At 36.8% G+C, this 23,769-nt stretch overlaps 2 protein-coding genes across 7 annotated transcripts in view; one reads left to right on the forward strand and one right to left on the reverse strand.

The window, feature by feature from the left end:
• Positions 1–356: 356 nt before the first annotated feature.
• LOC145638924 (transcription initiation factor IIA subunit 2-like) overlaps positions 357–23,769 on the reverse strand; it is a 28,054-nt gene continuing 4,641 nt past the window's right edge. The window contains exons 3-8 of one of the 6 annotated variants that reach the window (XM_081689989.1): positions 23,517–23,616; positions 23,172–23,215; positions 14,622–14,699; positions 1,185–1,328; positions 1,003–1,062; positions 357–646 (exon numbers count right to left, since the gene is read on the reverse strand). In XM_081689989.1, coding sequence (XP_081546115.1) covers positions 485–646; positions 1,003–1,062; positions 1,185–1,313 — 351 coding nt within the window. In that variant the 5' untranslated portion in view covers positions 1,314–1,328; positions 14,622–14,699; positions 23,172–23,215; positions 23,517–23,616 and the 3' untranslated portion in view covers positions 357–484. Of the gene's footprint in view, positions 647–1,002; positions 1,063–1,184; positions 2,820–14,621; positions 14,700–23,171; positions 23,216–23,516; positions 23,617–23,769 lie in introns of those variants that run through there. The other 5 variants (XM_081689988.1, XR_014114742.1, XM_081689990.1 and 2 more) reach the window with 5 other exon arrangements.
• On the forward strand, positions 2,825–4,807 carry LOC145638923 (uncharacterized). Its single transcript, XM_081689987.1, has one exon. It carries the CDS (start codon positions 2,825–2,827, stop codon positions 4,733–4,735), a length of 1,911 nt encoding a protein of 636 aa, XP_081546113.1. The 3' UTR covers positions 4,736–4,807.

The raw sequence follows: 23,769 nt of genomic DNA on the forward strand, positions 1-23,769 counted from the left end.
TCATTCTTCTAAAACCATTCTCTACACCCAACTCTTGGTAGATTATTGAATTTTGATGCTTCACACATAGTTGATGCTCGAAAAATTGAAAGATGAAAATACTTGTGTTTGTAAAGTATTGCAGATGCAAACATTTACTGTCTCAATTGACTAAAATGTTGTTGAATAAAAACATTCCTGTACTATTGTGATTCAACCCTCAATATTTAATGATTCCGATCCAATTTCTATTGTTATACATGTATCACTAACAATGGTACAAGCAACTAATCTTATAGGACTTTATATCATTAAAGTGAACGCATTACAAGAGCATAATTTTTTTTGTTTTTCACATATTAACATTCATCTACTGAAAGCACTTAGAAGACTGTATTAATCCAATTTATCTTACACAGTTAAAGGCTTAGAGCTCCTTGAATTATACAACTCTTCTATACCATTACATTCAAAATGAATACTACAGCTACAGAGAAATAAATTACTAACAACGAATTCTTTTGTTGACAAGCTTTCCATTGAATGCCATTATTCGCAGATTTCCTTCAACCTTAAACCATATCCCCTTTCCTCGTGCTGAAATTACAGCATTCAGTAAATCAAAGGTCCAACAAGAATCGATGAACTTGTATTGCTGCAATTTTCCCTATCATTTTTATTCAGACAAAATCAAATTGAAACAATTTTTGAGAATTAATGTTTCAAGTTTTAGCTATACGATTGAAACAATTGTATGAAAGATCGAAATTGGATTAGATCAGAGTAGTATGTTATATGTAAGCAAAACAATTTTGATCAATTTAAAGACTCCTAGTCATTTGTAAATGAACTTCATTATAAGATACACATGTAAGTAATATAATTTAACAAAACGGAAAAGAAGCCTATGTAGCAGACATTAGTATTTAGCAACACGAGCTGGATTAGTACATAATAAGTAATATATACAATAAATGGAGCAAAATAAAAAAGACACCATTAACTAAAAGTACAAAACTATACCTTGAAGGTGATCAAATTGTGCTCCGGAACTTGTTCAGTTTGAAAAGCTTCCAACATAGACTAATACAAAGTATGGAGTATAAATTAACTCAGTAAATCAAAACACATTGCAAAAGAGCGAAAAATAGAAATAATGAACAAACAGATAGCAGAGATTTCAATTTTTGGGTTCGAACACGTACCTTATCAAATTGATTGACAACTTTAAGTGCGAATTCCTTGGAAATGGAATTTCCATGAACTAGTTCCTCAAGAGCAGCCAACAAGCAACAACCAATTGTGGAGTTACGATACAGCTTCATCTTCTCCATTTTATTGCCAAAGAACTATCTTAAAGGTAACTAATTAAACTACACATTCAATGTCTCCTAACGTAAAAATATCGTTAGCTATATGATATAAACTAAGGTATAGATCAAGAATGAGATAATATTGAGTCAATTGTTGTAAAATTGGACATTATTAGAATAGGAAGAAACTTCAAGAAGATGAAAGTGGGATATGGAGAAGCATGGAACTATTAAGTGTTGAGATTAAAATAAGACATGCAATGTTGCTTGCGTACTTTTCGTACGAATGGATGGGTTGATATATTGATAATTTAATATTGTGTGTGTAAACCCAAGTAATAACAAAAAGATTTCTAAGGGTAGGATTGAAAGGTATACACATACTTCCTTTGTTTTCTTTTACTTGTTGGCTTATTGTCGTGCATCAATTAGAGTAGTGTGATAATCATGCTATTCAAGGGATTAAGTAAAAGCGGAAACTGGTGGTGTCTTGATATGATTTTTTTTTTTTTTTTTTTTTTTTTTTTTTTTTTTTTTTTAAAGTTCCTCATTTTCATGTTGGTGAATAGACCACTTATGAGCCAGGGCCAAAGTCAACACCGTCTAAATATTAATGATTTCTAGGCGTAGTATTGAAAGGTATACACATCCTTTCCTTGTTTTCTATCACCTGTAGGGTTATAGTTGTGCGTTAATTGAGTTGTGTGACAACCATTCTGTCAAAGGTGTTAAGTAAAAGCAAAAACTAGTAGTGTCATCATTGAATTTTTTCGGAGTCTCAATTTCATGTTGGTTTGTAAACCACTTACGAGCCATGGCCAAAGTCAACACTCTGAATAGTGACCGGTTAGACAACTGATTAAATGTTTCATCACAATCAATACCTTCAACCTAAGACCTAAAACACATACTAAACATGCTATATCTCAATTTAGATCACCATTAACATTCAGTATATGTTTAAACAACATGCAATTAACATAATTCACCATTGATGGCCTAGGAACCAATTCACATGTCCTCGTTTAAATTAAAACACTATATTTATCACGCATTGCATCATTCCAATTAGGGTCAGAATGAGCTTGTTTGTGATTTTTGGGAAACGGTGAGCGAGGTATAGTTAGACCAGGTGTGGAATCGGTGAGACCAACAAAAAGGAACGAAAGGAGTATTAGGCTCGGCTTTATTAGCTCTTAATCACAGACCGTTAAACCAAAAAAAGCCTTCCTCTTTCCATGACAAAAAAAAAAAAGGCAAAAAATGCTTACCCCTTTCTTTTTGCTTTCTGCAGTTTTCAATTGGTCCATTGATTACACTGAAAAGCAACCTGGGTCCAAAATATAAAAACAAAATCCTCCAAAGTGGGAGATAATGTCACATATAAAGTTTGATTAACCAATCAATAAACATTTTTTGCCCTACAAGTTTTAGTGGGCAAAGCATAAACCTTCTTTATGCTATCTGTATGAGCCTATGAATAGCAAGGATTATCACCTGTGCTTTGTATCAGGTAGAGCATGTCTCTTCACATGCAATTACGCAAACACAGTAAAAATAATACAATTCTCTATAATCTCACCATGGCCTTTCAATCTAAGTTCCGCTTGTCGTCTTTCGTATTATTACTTTCACTCATCAACTGTCCCGGCGCCAAAACTGATAAGCAATCAGAGTATTTCAGCCTCATGAAAACCGCTTTCTCAGGCAGTACCTTGTCTGAATGGACTGCCAAGGGAGAGAGCTCATACTGCAATTACACTGGCTTAGTCTGTAATAGTCAAGACCAAGTTATAGCGATGAACCTTGCAAGGCAATCACTAAAAGGATCGCTTCCTCCGGATGTATGCTCTTACCTACCAGAGCTGCAAGTTCTTAATATAAGCGGAAATGACATCACTGGCAGGTTTCCACATGGAATCACCAATTGCTCCGTTCTGAAAGTTCTAGCCATGAGTGATTTATTGCTTAGTGGGAGGCTACCAGATTTTTCCAGCATGAAATCACTCCGGGTGCTGGACTTGTCTATGAATAAATTCAGTGGAGACTTCCCACTGTCGATTACAAACCTCACTGAGCTTGAGGTGGTAAACTTCAACATGAATGATAATTTCAATCCTTGGGAACTTCCAGAGAATATCACTCAGTTGACAAGGCTACAAACATTAGTCCTGTCAACAACAATACTTCAAGGAAGCATTCTCCCATCCATAGGCAACATGACATCCCTTGTAGATCTCGAGCTAAGTGGGAACTTTCTGAAGGGTCAAATTCCTCCAGAGTTAGGAATGCTGAAGAACCTGAAGTATCTCATGCTTTACTATAATCAGCTCAGTGGAAAAATACCTGAAGAGGTAGGAAATCTAACAGAGCTTACAGGGTTGGATATGTCAGTAAATTTACTGACAGGAAGAATTCCAGAATCAATATGCCGCCTTCCCAAACTTAAAATCTTGCAGCTTTATAATAACAGCCTCACAGGAGAGATTCCAACGGCTCTTGGGGACTCAACAGCGTTGACCACATTATCTGTCTACCAGAACTTTCTGACAGGCAAAATTCCCCAAAATCTGGGGATTTCATCAGCCATGATTGCTATAGACTTGTCAGAGAATCAATTCTCCAGCGAACTGCCACCAAATGTCTGCAGAGGAGGTAAACTGCTGTACTTTCTTGCTCTTTCCAATATGTTCACAGGTGAGATACCTCAAAGCTATGCGGACTGCACATCACTTGTACGTTTTCGTGTTAGCAACAACCGATTGGTTGGCGTGGTGCCTGAAGGAATTTTCAGTCTCCCTAATGCAAATATCATTGATATTGCTGACAATCAAGTGACTGGAACTATACCTAGAGAAATCGCAAATGCAAAGAATATGTCAGAATTCTTCATTCAAAACAACAAAATATCAGAATTTCTTCCTTCTGAGATCTCTGGAGCTGTCAATCTAGTGAAGATTGATCTAAGCAACAATTTAATATCTGGCCCTATACCTTCTGAGCTTAGCACCCTCAAAAAGTTGGATCTCTTGTTGCTACAACATAACAATTTCACATTCTCTATCCCTGAATCATTGTCCCAGCTGAAATCACTAAGCATTCTCGATTTATCTAATAACCAGTTGACAGGAAACATTCCTGAGAACCTATCTAAACTACTTCCCAGCACTATCAATTTATCATATAATCATCTTTCTGGTCCTATTCCTCTCTCACTAATGACAGGAAGCTTGGGAGAAAGCTTCTCTGGTAATCCAAGGCTTTGTGTTGAATCACATACAGATCCATCTTATAAAAACTTTTCAATCTGTCATACTCATGAGCAGAAGCGATCAATTTGGTTATGGATCACAGTGGCCTCAGCTATAGTTCTTTCACTAGTTGCAGTTGCACTGTTCTTAAAACGATGCTTAAGAAAAAAAGAAATAGATACTAAGCCATAGTTAGGTTTGAATTCATCTTGCAACTCAAGTGCTGTAAAAATCTATATACAAGCATGTTTTTTTTCCCTTTTCTATTTTAGTGGTAACTTCCATTTATTAAACAAGCATTAGCATTTAAAAATACTTGCTAGAATAAAGGTTTACAATCAGCCTCAAAGGGTGTCGGTAACATTGAATGATTATTGGAGAGCATAAAATTAATCCAGAAAGATGAAACATACAAACAGGAGAACCATGTGTAAAGAACTCAATCTCCACAACAAATTCGCTCCATTTCGAAATGAATATGATAGACATCACACTAAAACTAAACATGCTATACATTTGTGATGAATAAGCTGAAATCACGATAGGAGCAATTTAATTTCAAATACAATGCAAATTTATTAGAAGTCACGAGCATCAATGAACGGTTAATAATAACAATACCTACTTAGAGGATCCTGGTTTACATGATTTGTTTAAATTTCAAATCAATTAAATCCATGAGCAATATGAATTGATTGTTAAAGATGCTTACAAATAAATAATAACTTTTGGTCAAATTCTTAGTGGAAAACACCACTTTGTAAGCCAACATTACTACTAGTGGCATTAACAACTACTAGCATGATTTAGTTAGTGGGATACTTGGTTCTTTTGTTTATGGCACTAATGTTAAGATCACTACAAATAAAAAGGAAAAAAATTATAGGCCTCACAATTCATTAGGATACGTAATCCTGACCTTGACCCGATGACCCAACCCATGACCTGAATTAACCTAAAAATGTTGACCCGAAAAATGACTCGAAACCCGAAATTGACCCAACCCGACCACCACCGCGCCACCACCGGCCTCCCCCAACCCACCACCGGCGACGCACCCGCACCCCCAACCTACCTGAACCCTCCCTCTCCCATTCCCACAACCGTTTCGCCCTTAAAAACCACCAAACCCAAAACCCTCCTCCCCCAAAACGGTCACGAATCCGGCCACAAATAGCCGAAATCGGCCGATTTTGGGGCTGAGTGGCCTTAACTGGCTTTGTGGCCAGATTCGTGGTCGTTTTGGGGAAAGAGGGTTTTGGAGATTTTTGGGGGCGAAACTATTGCGGGAAAGGGAGGGGGAGGGTTCAGGTGAGTGCGGGGTGCGGATGCGTCGCTGGTGGTGGGTTCAGGGAGGGCAGTGATGGGGCTGGGGTAATTTTAGGTTTTTTTTTAAAAAAAAATTTCCCCCAATAATAAAGCGACACTTGGCTTTATGGCCCCACTAAATGGATTTCTAAACGGAATCAGTTAAGCGGTGGTAAAATCCTTTTTTTTTTTTTTTAATTTGTCTGGTCTTAAAATAATTTTTTTTATAGGGGTGTTAAAAACCAGTTTTGGGTTTTTGTGTGGTGTTAAAATCCAAAATTTCCTTCTTATTATAACAATAACAAAATATAAAATTATCGATTTGAGTTTGATCCACAAATGGAACAACCTTAAAATGACCCCACCTGATTTTGACCTCACTTGAATATGTCCCGAACATACTTGACCCGAAAATGGTCTGACCCGAACATATTCGACCTGAAATTGACCTGACCCAAACTCGCCCGATACCCAAGTCTTACTTGAAACCCGAAATGACCCGACCTGAATGTTAATTTGACTACGTTCGCGATATGGTTCTTAGTGAAGAGATCTCACAGAGATAGTCAAGTGAATCTTCATCCTCTTTAATTTGACATACAGAGTCAAGAAGAAGAAACGTCAAACAAAAGAAACAATGAACGTGGAAGATCAAGCTATTAAAGTAAATCAGGAGATCAAAATCAAGGAATCACAATAATTCCATGAACTCGAAGAATATCGAGTGTTGTAACTGTGGAAAGAAAGGCATTATGAAAATAAGTGCAGATTGCACCGAAAAACCAAGAAGTATAGGGAGAGGCAAATGTTGCTTCTTTTGTAGAAGTAGATAATGGGTTGACATGTTCTTTAGAGAGCATGGAAGAATCTTGGGTGGTAGATTCTAGAGCATCATTTCACGCTACTTTGAAGAAAGATTTTCTTCAAAAGGTATGTCCTTGAACCAGGAAAAGTATACCTCGAAGATGACCAACCTTGTTATATTATTGGTAAAGGTGTAATGAAAATTAAGTTAAATGGCTGAAGGATGTAAGGCATATTCCTGACTAAAGAAAGAACTAAATATCAGTTAGGTAGTAGGCTCGGAAAGGCTACACTACAAACTTCCAAGATGACAATTGGAAGATTTCAAAGGGACTAATTACAATTGTTCATGGTAAAAAGAGTAGTTTTTTTTGCATGACAGTAAGGGCGTTTCTACCGTTTCGATTATAGCAGGAAATGAAAAATCCAAATTGTGGCATTGGCCACATGAGTTTTCCATCAAAATCTCTTCATAATTGGAGAGATTAATTTCTTATAATTTAATCCCTCAATTTCTCCCCCCTCCAATTCTCTTTTTTCCTCATTTGTTATCTAAATGAAAGATAATCTATCCCTCCATTTCTCTTCCCTTTCTTTCCCTCCATTTCCTTCAATCCAAACATAGTGTTAAGGATCTTTGGTTTTGTAGCATATGTGCACATTACTAATGAAGGCAGGGTTAAGCTTAATCTTAAACTAAGAAATGTACTTTCATTAGCTATGATGGGGATGACAGGATGAGTTTGGATATCGAATATGGGATTATGAAAATAAAGAGGTGATTCATACTAGAGATATGTTCTTTAATGAAAATCATGTACAAGGATAGACACAACTAAAACTAGCGACTAAGAGTGATTTGATGTTTGTATATGAAGATTATTTCTCAAACAGTACGATAAAATAGACAAGTACAAGAAAACCTTGACAAAACAATACGCCACAGTCCAAAATGCCACAACCTTCTCATCCTACACTAGTATAGAGAAGTGTTAGGGAAAGATCACAGATAATATTGCAGTGAAAATAATATTCATTTCCCCTTTGTGAATAAATAAAATAGATAGCAATTATATATATATATAATAAAATAGATTAACTCACAAAGCGTTTATAAACTAAATTAATATTCGATGGTATACTCTCAAACTTAAATGTGTTTCTAACAAAATAGATAGCAATTATATCTATATAATAAAGTAGATTAACTCACAAAGTGTTTATAAACTATAGACTAATATTCGATGGTGTACTCTCAAACTTAAATGTGTTTCTCTATTTGCCAAAACAATGTTATACAAATTCTATCTAAATTTTCATTAACAATTAATCTGATTACATATTTATAATCGGTTTATAACTACATAACTAATGGTAAAAATTATCGTTAAATAATTTGCCATTGATTATTTCTTACTACTCTCCTTCTTTTCCTCCCTTTATATTCGTCTCATTCTTTTTCTCTTACTATGTTGATTGCTAATTTAATCTTTTCCAAATAAGGAGGAGTAACCAACAAATCTCCCCCTTCCGACTTATTAGGAGATTATTGATAGACCCGTTTTATCTTGAAAACATGAAGCTTTTGCATGGTTAATATCTTTGTCATCATATCTAACCCATTGTTATCAGTATGGATCTTTTCCAAATGCAACAACTTTCGTGTATCCATTGATACCTTACGCCTATATGTTTGGAACGGGCATGGAAGATAGGATTTTTCGCTAGAAGAATAGCACTTTGGCTATCACAGTATAGTGTAAACTTATCTTGTTTAATTCCTAACTCTTGTGGGAAATTCCTCATCCACAATATCTCTTTACAAGCTTCTGTCACAACAATATACTCGGTTTCTGTTGTCGATAATGCAACACATTTTTGTAACCTTGACTGCCATGATATAGCTCCACCTGCAAAAGTCATCATATAACCTGATAATGACTTTCGCAAGATATCTGCATCTATGTATCCTTTTCACACAGGATCTCCTTGACCAAAACATAAGCATATTTTTTATGTGGCCCGTAGATATCTTAAAATCTATTTTACAACGTCCTAATGTTCTTTTTCTGGATTCGAGAAGAACCTACTGGTAACACCTACTGAATAGGCAATGTCTAGTCTCTTACAGACCATAGCATACATCAAACTACCAACTGCAAACGAATAAGGAACTTTATTTATCTCTTCTCTTTCTTTCTTACTCTTAGGACTTTATTGAGAACTCAACTTAAAATGAATTGCATGCGGAGAACTTACTGGTTTAGCCATATACATGTTAAACCTCTCGAGTAACTTATCAATATATCTTTTTTGTGATAACCATAGCTTCTTATTTTCCTGGCATGGAGATTTTTATGCCTAGTATCTGTTTTGCTGGTCCTAAGTCTTTCATGGCAAAGACCTTATTCATCACCTTTTTCAAGTTGGTGATTTTATTAGTATCACAATTAATAATTAACATATCATCAACATAGAGGAGTAACGTAATAAAATCTCCCTCTGCAAATCTTTTGATGAACACCCAATGATCTAATGTCGTCTTGTGATACTTATGATCCTTCATAAAGGATTCAAATTTTCGATACCATTGACGCGGAGCTTGCTTTAAACCATAGAAGCTCTTATTCAAACAACATACCATGTGCTCTTTTCCATAAATCCCTTGGGTTGTTCCATGTATATTTCTTTTTCTAAATCACCATGTAGAAAGGATGTTTTCACATCTAATTGGTCAATTTCTAAACCCATGCATGCTTCTATGCTGAGAGCAACTTGTATTAATGACATTTTCACCACTGGTGAGAATATTTCTTCAAAGTTGATACCTTTCTTCTAGAACCCCTTCACAACCGGCCTTGCTTTGTATCTTGGTTGCGAATTATTTTCTTCAGTCTTCGGTCTTCAATCTGAATACCCATTTATTCTTCAGTGCTCGTCGACCCTTTTGTTATTGTACCAAATCAAATGCGTGATTCTCAAGAAAGGATTTTATCTCGTCTTACATGGCTTCAATCCACTCTTTTTGGTGAATATCACTTTGAGTCTCTTCATAAGACTCTGGCTCTCTACCTTCAGTAAGCAATTGATAGTCACTCTAGTGGTAGTGGTTGATTTCCTTGTGTTATCTGTTCCACATTCTCATGATTATCATCATAATCGGCAATGTTGTGAGGATGGTCTTTTTAATTTTCTTCTTCCCCCGTGATCATCAACCACACCTGGGGAAGGAACTGGATTCATAATCATAGGCAATTCTTCACGAGATGTTATAGACTTTCCTAATTGTTTGTATGTCTTCAATGGTTTGATATTCAAAGAAGATGCCATCTTTATTTCACACAATCTTTCTATTTGCAAGACTCCATAACCTATAACCAAACTCACCTTCAGGATAACCAAGAAAAATACATTGTTTTTGTCTTGCTATCAAGTTTTGATCTCTTATCCCTCGGGATATGAACAAAGGCTCTACATCTAAACACCTTTAAATTTTCATAATTTACTTTTCTCCCTATTTGTGGTGTGGAACTTCACCATCAAGTGGAACTGAAGGAAAAAGATTGATGAAATGAACTTCATTTTTAACTACCTCCCCCCAAAATGATTTGGGTAACTTTGCGTGAGACAATATTAAACGAACTCTTTCAGTGAACAAACTCTTTCAGTGATTGTAATACCATTTCGTTGAAGCATTTTTGAGACAATTTTCTCAAGCTTATCCCATACTTCTTACAGTATTCCTCAAATGGACTTCTATACTCACCACCATTACGTAATTTTATTTTCATGCTCATTTCTCTCTCAACTTTTGCATGAAATCGCTCGAATACATTAAGGACTTGGCCTTTACTTTTTAAAAGACAAAACCTACACTTTCCTAAAATGGTAATCAATAAATGTGACAAAATAAGATGCCCCACCAAAAGATTTTTCTGCCATAAAACATACATCTGTGTGAATCAAATCTATCTAGAATACGTGGTCTTCTAGATGGTAGATTTATTCGACATGAAACTCTTTCCAGCTCAACACAAGATTTCAAATGAACATCCTTCTAAAGTTCTAAGGAAGGAGTTTCTTTAAAGTAAGGATTTGCAATCCCTTCTCACTCATATGTCCGAGCTGCTTATGCCATAGCTCAGTAGAACATTCTTCACCAACATTCAATTGTGTGTAGAGCTTCTCGTTTGTGACATAAGGGGTTTGTTGCATCTTTCCATTAGCAATAATTATCGAACCTCTCGATAACTCCCACTTTCCATTAGAATACCCTTCATCGTCAAAGTTTACCAGTCAGCTGAATATTTGGAACATGTGACATCGCATACTGTTAGCTTGCACCCTACCAATACCAATAATTTTGGAAGATCCATAATTTCCCATTCTTATGAAGCCAGTTAGTGTAAGATGTGAAGTAATCTTTATTTACAGTTAGAGATATGAAGCACTTGTATCAATCACCCAGCTACAATCTTCATTTGTAAGGTTATAACATGAATCATTGCTTGCAAAATAAACATCGTCACCAACTGATGTAGCCGTGACATTTTTTGTCTTCATTATCACTACTCTTGTCATTCATTAATCTCATGTCCCTCTTCCATATTCGACATTCATTTTGCTTATATCCTGCCTTACGAAAATAAAAGCAAGTGAACCTCTTCGCGGATTTCGATCTGCCTCTTGATTTATCTTGACTTTAGGATCCTCTAAACATTAGTCTCCTTCGACTTTCAACAATGTCTGCTTCTGTTTTATAATTTGTGGAGGAAAATTCTTTCCTTCTAGCTTCTTCATTGAACAAGCTATCTTTCACCATATCAAGGGGAAGTTTACCATTTGGAGCCCAATTGCTCAACGAGATAACAAGAGTTTCCCGACTATCGGGTAATGAGCTAAGGAGTAATAAAGCTTGGACTTCATCTTCAATTATCATGCTAACATTTAGCCTTCTTACCAATGTAGCTTTATTTAAAGTTGTCTTCCTCTCATACATTGACTCAAGGCTTGTAGGCATTGGTATCATTAGCAACATGTTTGAAAATGCTTTGATAAATATGTTGTCGTATTAATCCAACTGCCTTTCGATTCTCCAATTTTCATACTCCCTCCGTGTTTTTTTAAAGTGTTACAGTTTGACCGGCACATAGTTTTAGGCAATTTAATTGACTTAAATAAAATAAGAGGTAAGTGGGGTAGTTGGAGTATTAAAAAATTGTAAAAGAAAGATAGTGGGGTTAATAATTTATTGAAAAGTAATGAATGTGAGAGCAGAGATATAATACAAAAAAAAAGTAGTAGTGGGTTTGAGTGGGGACCATGAGAGAAGAGAGATATAATATTTTAATGTAGTTTTTTGCTAAAAAAGGAAGTGTAACACTTATTAAAACACGGCCGGATTTGGTAATTGTAACACTTAAAAAAACACGGATGGAGTACATCTTCGGTTTTACTTTCATTTATTTTTTTCCCCGATGGGTTTATACATATCCTTACAATGAAGGATATCCTCTATTCGAGACTTCCACATAGAATAGTTGGATGACATCAATTTAATCATTCTGATAAGCTTACCCCATTGAATCTTCCATTTTTTTTTTTTTATACAGGTATATATGTAACCGGCTCTGATACCAGACCGTTAGGAATCACAAATAATCTTGCAACGAAATAATATTCACTATCTCTTTGTGTATAAATAAAATAGATAACAACTATATCTATATAATAAAATAGGTTGACTCACAAAGTGTTTATAAACTATAAACTAACATTTGATGATATACTCTCAAATTTAAATGTGTTTCTCCATTTATCAAAACAATGTGATATAAATTCTATCTGAATTTCCATTAACAATTAATCTGATTACATATTTATAATCGGTCTATAACTAAATAACTAATGGTGCAAATTATCGTTAAATAATTTGTCATTGATTGCTTCTTATTTTCTTATTACTCTCCTTCTTTTCCTCCCCTTAAATTCCTCTCATCTTTTTTCTGTTATTATGCTGATTGCTAATTTAATTTTTCTTAAATAAGAAGGAATAACAAACAAGGAGGAATAATTTGTCATTGATTATTTCTTACTCCGTATTTTCTTACTACTATCCTTTTTTTCCTCCCCTTATATTCCTTTCATTAATTTTCTCTTATTATGTTAATTGTTAATTTAATTTTAACCAAATAAAGAGGAATAACCAACAAGAAGGACTACTTGTCTATATGTGCCAAACAAAATATACATAAATTACTTGTTATTGAATGATGAAGGGGAACTTGAATGCTATAATAAAGCATGTAGGCCAGTGATGCTAACAAGTGGGAGCTCGCAATGAAAGATGAGATGAAATCTTCAATTTCATGGCAGACACGAGAATCAAATGAGTTACCCATGGGTAAAAGGCACTTCGCAACATATAGGTATATCGAGTGAAAAAAGAGCACAATGGTTCCAAGAGATACAATGCTTAATTAGTAGTTAAAGGATTCAAACAAAAAGGAGTTGATTACAATGAGATTTTTTCACCTGCTTGAAACGTAATATCATTAGAACAATGTTGAGTATTCTTACCATTTAAGATCTTCATCTTAGACAATTAGATGTGAAGAATGCATTTCTTTATGGATATTTGGATGAAGAAAATATACATGCATGAACCAGAAGGTTTCTTAGAAAATAGGATGGAAAATAATGCGTGCAAACTTAAGAAAAGTTTGTGTGGCCTAAAACAAGCCCCGTGGTACAAAAAGTTTAAAAATTTATGCACAGGGCCAGAAGCGCAATGTTGACCACTGTTGCTGCATCAAGAGATAATCCTTTTATATCAATCTACTACTTTATGTATGTTAGTAGCAGGTTCGAATATGGATGAAATAAGAAGGTTAAAGGGGAAATCATCAAAGGATTTTGACATGAAGGACTTGGGTCTAGCAAAGAAGATTCTTGGAATGCATAAAACAAGGGATAGGCATAATAAAGCTTTGCAATTATCTTAATCAGAAAACATCAAACGTGCTTTAAAGAGATTTAATATGAGTGATGCTTAGTACACCCTTGACAAGTCACTTATGCCTCAAGAAGTTTAATATACGAAATGGTTTGTACCAGACCAAAAATTGGACATGCAACGGGACTATGGGAGTTGATACTTGTTAGTAGTGAAGTTGATTGTGAGGTATCTATAAGGCACTACAGACCTATGTTACTTGGACTCGGGCACCCATGTCCGACACGGGTACATGTCCAAGCGTCCGACTCGGCTATTTTGTGAAAAAATTCCATGATTTTGAACTAAAAGTGAAGTGTCCGGGCGCATACCCATGTCCTAGTGTCGAGAGTCCGACATGGGTACGTGAGGTGAAATGAAAAGTCCAAGTAACATAACAGAGTCTTAAATGACATTTAAAAGATACCTAGGACCAAATTCAGAGACTCCAACATGTTGAGTTATACGATGAGTCCAATTAGTCCAAATTCTATAAATTTGTCCACCTATATAAGTAGTTGTAATCAAAACTATGATAACCATTAAGCTCAATGCGGAAGGAAAATACATCATGTAAAGATAAAGGAAAGAAAATCATACCCAATTACGTTGCTTTAGCCTAGAAAAAGAGTAGTAACAACTAGAAAATTAACCTAAATTGCTATCTAACTTAAGAAAATAAAACAAAGGCTTATAATAATGGGTCAATCCGAAAATTAAGAAAAGAACACAAAATTACCCTATGGTTGCGTAGTAGCTAATATAATACTTTCATTTGACAGTAGTTATAAAACAAAGGCTTATAACACAAACATCTAATTTCATTAATGTAATGTTTCACCAAATTAAAAGGACATTAATGTAATATAATGTTTATAACACAAACATCTAATTTCATAAAACAAGTTGAGGCTTATTAAAAGTACATTAATGTAATGTTTCACCAAATTAAGAAAAATAAATAAGGCTTACCTAGTGATGTGTTAAAGATTTGAAAAGCCAAACAGATTAAATGCCATGACACTACGGTTGCCTAGTAGCTTTTTATTTCTGCAAATAAACCACAACCACATTAGACAGAGCAAGAAAACATTATTATAAAACTTGTTTTATTGATCAATAATTCATCGTTTTTAGTTAATTCAATTTTTAAAAAACATTAAACATATGAATGAGGGTATATATATATATATATATATATATATATATATATATATATATATATATATATATATATATATATATATATATATATACTTTTTCTAAGGTAGGGATAAACATTCGATGATTAATATTATTCTCACTGACTCATAAGGATGGTTGTACTACCTCTGTTTCATATTCTTTTGCAACTTTGGGGTATGAGATGTAAAATATTCCAGAATTCTAAAAAATATGAAATGGAGGTAGTATAATATTTCCTAACAGGAGCCACATGTTAAATATTGGGAGGCAGCTTAAAGAGTTGTTCGACACTTAAAGGCACTCAGGTATATTATTGAATGCCTAGCCTTAAGGGTAAGTTGTTGTTACCTAGATTCGGTAGCATGCTTGATTACAAGGTTGAACTAGGTGCACTTTAATAGGTTGGCTTGTGTTTTTAGGTTAATCTTCATTTTTTTGGTAAATAAAGACACATCACAAGATATCCCGTTCTTGATGTTGAATGCTACCATCACATTGTGGTGAAGTGATTAATTGTTAAAGAGTTTGTTATTGAGGTAAGGAGTTCATTATCTAGAGGCAATTGAATTGTTTTGTGACAATCAATAGGCTCTATATATAGCCAAAATTTGGTCTTTTATTAATGAACAAAGCATATTTCCATGTTGTTTGTGATGCAATAGCAGATAGATGGATAGAATGTACTCCCTCTGTCCCAATATATAGTTCTTGTTTGTGTTTTTTTCATGGTATTTAAAGAATCGGAGTATAAAGTGATTGAAGTACATAAAATTTTTTTTTTAAAAAAAAAGTGAAAAGTACAATTATAGACAAAAGTTAGAGAGGAAAAAATGTATAAAGTACATAAAAAAGGTAAAAAGTACAATTATAGACAAAAGTTAGAGAGATAAAGTAGAAAAAAGTACAAAGCATATTGAAAATTCAAGGGTAATTTTGGAAGTATAATGAATAAAGTTAAAAAAATGAGGGTATAATAGTCTTTACTTATTATCCAAAAATAGAAAAAGGAACAACATTTTGGGTCTCTAAAATAGGAAAACGAAACTATAATATGAGACGGATGGAGTAGTATATTTCTACAACAACTCAACAAGAAGATTTCTTCAAAAGGCTATAGGAAATAAACTATTCCCTCCGGTTTTTTTTTTATAGTTGCATCACTTCTTTTAAATGCATCACTTCTATGTATGCTAACTTTATACTATATTTTATCATTTTTCTTTCTTAGTTTAAACCCCATTGTATTATTTTATCATTTCTCTCTTTTTCATGTCCCCACTTAAATAATAAAAATATATATTCTCCTTCAAATACTCTCATTCATGGTCCTCATCTTCTGTCAATTTTGGGCATTTTTCACTCTCATTTTCCAACTTAAGGGGGGTGTTGAGATATCTTTGTAAGATCCTTATTATTAGGTAGAATAAATTTAGTGGGGTTGTAATTTGTTGTTCAAAGTTCTTCTTATAAGAGCTATTTCTAAAGTCACCCTTGACCAGAGACTGCATTATGAGTTCTAGAGAGAGAGAGTCCCCCTTTCCATCCAAGCAAAAGCCTCCAACCACCACTAAAACCCCTCCCCTTCTCAAACCTCCTATCCCCAACCCTGCCTCCCCCCACCATTCTTCCCATCTACTTCCCTCCGGAAACCACCAAACCTCTGTCCCCCACCCTGATAACTCCTTATCCTTCAAAAACGCCCTCACAAAATCCTCGAATACCCCGTCTGCTAATTTACAGTCCATAGCTTATTCTGCCCCCCCTCCTTCCTTCAATGCCGAGAAAGACCTTTTCTTTCCATTAGAAGAAGCAGAGTACACCTCACTGTGCAACAATTGGCACCTAGCTATCATTTCAAAACCATGTGGAAAGTCCTTCTCTACAGACTTTTATGTTGAAAACATTTCAAAAATTTGGAAGCCAAAAGCAAACATATCCTCTTACCCAATTGGGAAAGGTTTTTTCATCACCAAATTCAAGCTACACGAAGACTTGGACAGAGTCTTACAACTTGGCCCCTGGTTCCTCAACGGAACTTACATTTCGGTCTCCAAATGGACGTCGGGGTTCAAACCATCGAACGCCCCGTCTCACATGATACCCCTGTGGGTTGAATTACCCGAATTACCAGTAGAACTTCACTCTGAAAGCGTCCTTGTCAAAATTGGAAACACAATTGGTTCGTTCATCAAGGCTGATACCAACACTGGAAGGAACAGTCTAAGAGCGGCTAGAATCTTGGTACTGATCGATGATACAAAAAATCGAAAAGAGGCCATTTGGATTGGAACGCTCAAACAGGCGCTAATTTACAAAGTCCCCCAACCTGCAAAACAGAGAGCAAGATCTTCATCTCTCCAGCCGGATCCTTCAGTGAGTGGTACTACAACCACCGCCACCAACAACATCGCCGCTCCGTCCGGAGAACGTGACTCACCTCGAAAGGGAAGCCAGCAGATCGCTGCGTGGCAAATTGTAACCTCGAAAAACAGGGGTAGCCGATTACCCAGTGGATCAAAATCCCGCGAAGAGTGGGACCAACTCTTGGCTTCAAAACTGCCAGCTAGGTCGAATACGACAAACAGGTTCAACACTCTCCGGTTAAAAGAAATAGAAAGTGGGGACCCACAAGAGGAAACTACCCCTTGTAACTTGACTACCCATATCCCCGCTCAGAAATCTTCCAGAAATCTTTCTTTCTCTTTTCCCAACCTCTTCTCTGAACCAAGCCGTCAAAATTCGAATAGTCATCTCAGATGTCTTCTCACCTTACCTCCCTCCCTTACCCCCATAACCGGCGTTTTTCAAATCTTAAACCCCCCACCTTTCCTTTTAACTTCACCAAATCAGCCAAACAATCACACCTCCTTCCCAAAAAACAAAAAACCTCTCATTCAAAACCAAGAAAATGGAAAATCGAACCAGAAAATCGCCAAAACCAGCTCCGATGAGAATCCAAACCCGACTCCGGCCAAACCCGGTAATTGTCAAACCAGTCCAAGAAAGGAACATCATCACAAGAACCAAACCAAAATTTACCACCCCAGCCACTATGATCAACCTTCAAACTTTCTTTGCTCGGGGAATTTTGGGCAGTTGGAATGCTCTAACCCCAGGTCTAATCCGCCAGATTCTTTTAGAGCCAGAAAAGGTAGCCCAAATGTTCCAAAATCTTCAGATCCCAGAGTTCTGATTCCAACGCACATCCCTTCCCTGGAGGATGTGAAACTCATGAACGAACCACTGGGAATTCTGTTGAGGTGGTGGATCGGAGAGTTCCAGTCGAACTACTCGGGGTTGGTGATGCCCTGGGAATTGCAACAACTATCCGACCCGGAACCCGTTCTTCTGCAAGAAAGAAAGGCAATGTCGATTATAAGCGACTGGCTGCTGGCCAGTCCGTGGCAAGAACAAACAACGTCAAGTAGTTTCACCTGGTTCGCGAGGCCACTCAGCTCCAGCTCCAATGTGCTTGGGGGACGGAGAAAGGGACAACCACTCAGATGTCTGGAGTGAAAGTCAAGGTCAACACCCTGCAGAAATACAGCCACTATCTGGGACGCTACATTACAGTCGACAACGACGCGTCCTACGAGTCCAAGAAGGAGCTAGCAAAATTACCATTCATGAAGTGCGGAATGTCGATCCTCCTGTGGAATGCTAGAGGTATTGCGCAAAGGGGCTTCAAGCGCAACATCCGCCACCTGCTACACGACCATAACCCAGAAATTGTGGTGCTCACTGAAACCAAGGTGCACAAATCGGGTGTTGAGGAGATCATTGACAACCTTCCCTTTAACTCGTTCGAGGTGGTCGACCCGGTGGGTCTATCTGGGGGGATCCTTATTCTCTGGAACTCGGGAGTGAACAACATCACTGTGGTCTCTAAGGAACCGCGTGCGATTCATGCCGTGGTTCAGGTAAATCACAAAACACCCTTCTTTCTTTCCTCTGTTTATGCTAGTAGCCACTTTAAAGCAAGACTAGAAATGTGGAGCGACTTAATAAATTTAAAGGACAACATAAATATGTCATGGGTTGTATGTGGGGATTTTAACGAAATCTGTTTTAGCCATGAAAAATGGGGAGGTAACCCTCACCCCACTAATCAAATGAATGCTTATAAAGAAACCATGGATAAATGCCATCTTATAGATCTTGGCTTCACAGGTCATAAATTCACGTGGTTTAATAAAAGAAAGAAAAATCCAATTTTTGAGCGCTTGGACAGATTCTGGGCTACAAATTCGTGGATTCAATCCTTTCAAGATGCCGTAATCCAGAACCTCCCAAGACTCTCTTCGGATCATAATCCAGTTTTGTTGGACCTGGAAAAACGGGTCAGCATTCCGGATTCGACTATGTTCAGATTTGAACCCATGTGGTTGGGCAACCCGAATTTTGATCCGTTTGTAAAGCAAACCTGGACTATGAATAACCTGGTTTTACCGAATAAGCTCTCCAACTTATCTGTAAAAACAGCCCATTGGGCCCGTACTAATTATGGCTCAGTTGCAATGAACATAAAATCATTAACGGCCATAATTAGTGGGACTCAAAGGGCGCTTGAGAACGACCCAACCAATGCTTTTCTCCACGATTTGGAACTTTCTTTACTAAATGATTTAAACTCATTACATGAGCAGGAAGAAATGTATTGGCTGGCTCATTCTAGATCGGATTGGCTTCTAAGTGGGGATAGAAACACCAATTTCTTTCACCTATGTGCTACAATCCGGAAAAAAAATAATAGGATTTTCTGCCTAAAAAATGAGGTAGGAGAGTGGATTTATGATCCCTCTGCTATCCATGATCATATTGTGCCCCATTTTCCCTCTCTTTTCTCCTCTTCCCCTCCTGATCTCCCTGACCCCCAACCTCCTCTCACTCTATTTCCTGTTCTGCCATTCCTTGTCTATCCGAGGTCAAGGAAGGTGTTTTCTCGGTTGGTGCCCTTAAAGCACCAGGAGAAGATGGGTTTCATGGCCTTTTCTTTCAGCATTTCTGGGAGTCTGTAAAGGATGATTGTCATCATTTCCTCTCCTCTATCTTTGCTAACAAAGCTGTCCCCTCATCCATAAATAAAACAGTTATCTGCCTAATTCCTAAGATTCAAAATCCCACAAAAATCACTAGCTTTCGTCCAATAAGCCTTGTCAATTCCTGCTACAAATTCCTCTCAAAAATCCTAGTGAATAGGATAAGGCCCAAGCTCCACTCCTTTATCTCCCCTAACCAGAACAGTTTTTTGCCGGGGAGGGGGACAGACATCAATTACATTGTAGCTTCGGAAATAATCCATTCAATGGAAAAGAAAAAAAAGGGAAGAAAGGGTCTGTTTGCTCTGAAAATCGACTTGGAAAAGGCTTATGATAGAATGGAGTGGCCATTCATTCGTCATTGCCTTCTCTATTTCAATTTCGACTTGGATTCGATTGATCTTATCATGAGTTGTGTTTCTACAACCTCAACCTCCATTCTTATCAATGGAAAGCTTTCTTCCCCTTTCACTCCCTCGAGAGGATTGAGACAAGGGGACCCTCTATCTCCTTACTTGTTTATAATTTGTATGGAATACCTCTCCCATATGATCCATAAACAGTGTGAGTTGAAAGAATGATCCCCTTTTCGATTTAGGGGAGGAAAAACTCAAATTTCCCACCTTCACTTTGTCGATGATGTACTCCTTTTTGGGCAAACATCAAAAAAAACTCTCCACTCTCTCCTAAACACTCTCAACAAATTCTTTTCTTTGTCGGGGCAAAAGATGAATGACCTCAAAAGCTCCATCCTTTTCTCTCCCAACACTCCTCAAAGCATGATTGATGATTTTGAACAAGAGCTCAATGTAACTTCCTCCCCCGATCTTGGAAAATACTTGGGTTTTCCCCTGTCTATTAAGAAACACTCAAATAAGACCTTGCAATTCATCATAGATAAGGTGGGAGATAAATTAGCCACCTGGAAATCCAATATGCTGTCAAAAGCAGGAAGAGCAATCCTAATCCAAACCACCCTTCAATCCATTCCCAGATACTACATGCAAGTACTCTCTTTTCCCCAATCCATTTGCAAGAAGTTGGATTCAATTTGCTCCAATTTCTTGTGGGGGGGATCAAATGAAAAGAAAAAAATCACTTGGATCTCTCGGGATAATGTCTGTCACTCAAAATATGAAGGAGGGTTAGGCTTCACTAAGCATGAGCATATCAATACTATTTCACTAACTAAACAATGCTGGAACCTTTACAATAAAAAGGGTTGGGCAGCTTTGTTACTTAGGGAAAAATATATTGATAATAAGAGATACCCAACACCGTTCAACAAAGGTTCACCTGTTTGGAAAGGCATTGGCAGGGGTTGGAACTTGTTTGAAAAAAGCTTAGTTTGGGATGTGGGCAGTGGGAGAGACATTAACATCTGGAGTGATAAGTGGCTCTTGCATCAGTCCTTAAGACAGATGCTTACAGGGCCTATACCCTCAACCTGCTTGACCTTAAGCCTTGCTGACTGTCACTCTCTGTCAAAATCAAATCTGGAGTTACTTACCTCTTTCCAAATTACTGATTCCATGTATGAGCAATTCAGCTCTGTGATTCTTAACAGCAATTCTGATAATGCTTACTCTTGCTGGAGCTACAAGGGTAAGTTTATGGCTTCTAAAGCTAGAACAGAGCTCACAACAAACACAAAGAAAAGGCTGCCCTTGTTCACATGGGGGAATTTATGGCATCTCCAAATTCACCCAAAAATAAAAATGTTTCTATGGCAGCTCGCTTGGGATAGAACACCAAACAACCTCAATCTACACAAGAGAATACCCAATCATCAACCTTTCTGCTCCTTCTGCCCCACCCATGAAGAATCAAACTCCCACCTTTTTCATTCTTGTATACGAGCTAAAGAAATTTGGGACTTGATCCCCTCCCCTGCACCTTTACAGTCTGCTGCTCAGTGGCAAGATTGGCTTGATCAAAACCTCAACATCTCCACCCCCTCACACAATGAAATCCCATGGAGCATCCTATTCCCTTTTATCCTATGACATATTTGGCTACGAAGGAATGCTTGGGTTTTTCACAAAAAAAACACATCCAACACACAAACAGTCCACCAGTGCATATGGGCTGCTTCTGAGTGCTATTTTTCAATTGCCAACTCGGAAAGTCTTAAGCCCTCCCTCCTTGCCTGGTATCCTCCTCCTTTTCCCGACCTGAAAATCAATTGTGATGCCTCGTTCATTGAGTCAACTAAACTGGCGGGTATTGGTGCAGTCTGCAGAAACCATATGGGTGATTGGATTGAAGGTATCACTTGGAAAAGTTACTGTCCCAACAGCTATAATGCTGAGCTAAATGCCATATACCAGAGTTTAATTTGGGTTAAAGATAGAGGATGGGAAAGAGTGAACATTTGGTCAGATTCAAAAAGAGCAGTTGAGGAGATTAATAGTAACCAGACTCTTGAAAACTCATCTGTCTTGATTACAAATTGCAGGGCCCTTGTAAGGGAGCTCCACCCTCTGGAATTGCACTTTGAAGGACGGGAAGCAAACTCAGTAGCTGATAGCTTGGCGAAGGATGCGAGGATCAACCTGGAGACAATGAACCAAACCTGTTTTTTGTATAATCCACCTCCAGTTTGTAGGGTAACTTTTGACAGAGAGCATAGCTCTGAACTTGTAAACCAAAACTTTAATTTAGCTGGTGATGTCCCAGCTTTGAATGATGGTGTTGTAACAATCCCTAACTTAATTAATTAATTGATCCTCGTAGTTTATTCAAATAAAAAAAAGGTAGAATAAATTTAGGAATAATATGGTTACCTAATGCTAGAGTTTTCCATAATTAGGATTGTTTCCTAATGTTAGAGCATGGCCATAATTACTACGGAGTATACTCTTTGTACTATATACATTAGCTGTCAAAGACAATCAAGGACAAGCATTTTAGCCTTCACATTAGGATTTACTGGATAAATTTTCTATTAGTTTGATTGAACGTGTCTGACAACCCTAAAGGAATGTATGATGTTAAGATTTAAGAGTGGAACATTGTAGCTCACACCCCAAGTGCAAAACATTTCTCTAATCATAGCTTCACTTGCTGGTTGGCTAGGCTTGTGAAAGCAAGACCTAATAAATTGTCCCTATTAAAGGTATGTGATGATGGCTTTAGTTTCTGTGGCAATTGCCCTGAAATCATCTCCCACCTATTCATCAAATATCATTACAACTGGAGTTAAGGGTTTGTTCTAGGTTAATTGCAATGATACTGATATAAAGTTATATGAAGTTGATTGCAAGAATTATAGTAGTTTAAGATTTGACAAACATACCTCTTTTGTTCAATTGCTGCTACTAAATACTCTATCTGGAAACCCTACAACCAAATTCTGTAAGAATTAAGTGTGCATTCAACTAACTACCCGTTCAAAGATATCAAATAATTCTAGAGTTCATATAGTGTATTGTTTAAGAAATAGCATCAGGGCTGGCAACACTTCAAGGAAAGTAAAAGAATTGTTAGAGACTTTGAGTGTTTGTGATCTGTTGTAATGCTTTCAGGGTCTAAGTGTGTGAGAGGAAGGTTTTGAAAGTGCTCTACCCAGTGTATACCTCCTGATTTCATCATATTGATATATATTTTGTCTTTTTGGGCAGAAAAGCTTTTAATTACTTACCGAGAAAAATATACAAAATGCTCTTCTGCATCAGTTTGCATTGTAGTTTCTCAACCACAGAATACTCCGAAGTCCCTTACACCCCACACGTGAGACAGTCCTGGAAATTCGATGTTATGACATTTAAGTGTCCAGAAAGTTAGCATAAGTACATGTAATACAATGCAACCGTTAATTTATTTGAAAGATAAGGGGGTAAAATGAGAACTTGAAGTAAATCAAACTTTTAGGAATTAAAGAAGCATATCATTCA

The sequence above is a fragment of the Chenopodium album genome, chromosome 7, assembly GCF_948465745.1.
Source record: "Chenopodium album chromosome 7, dcCheAlbu1.1, whole genome shotgun sequence".
NCBI lineage: Eukaryota > Viridiplantae > Streptophyta > Magnoliopsida > Caryophyllales > Amaranthaceae > Chenopodium > Chenopodium album.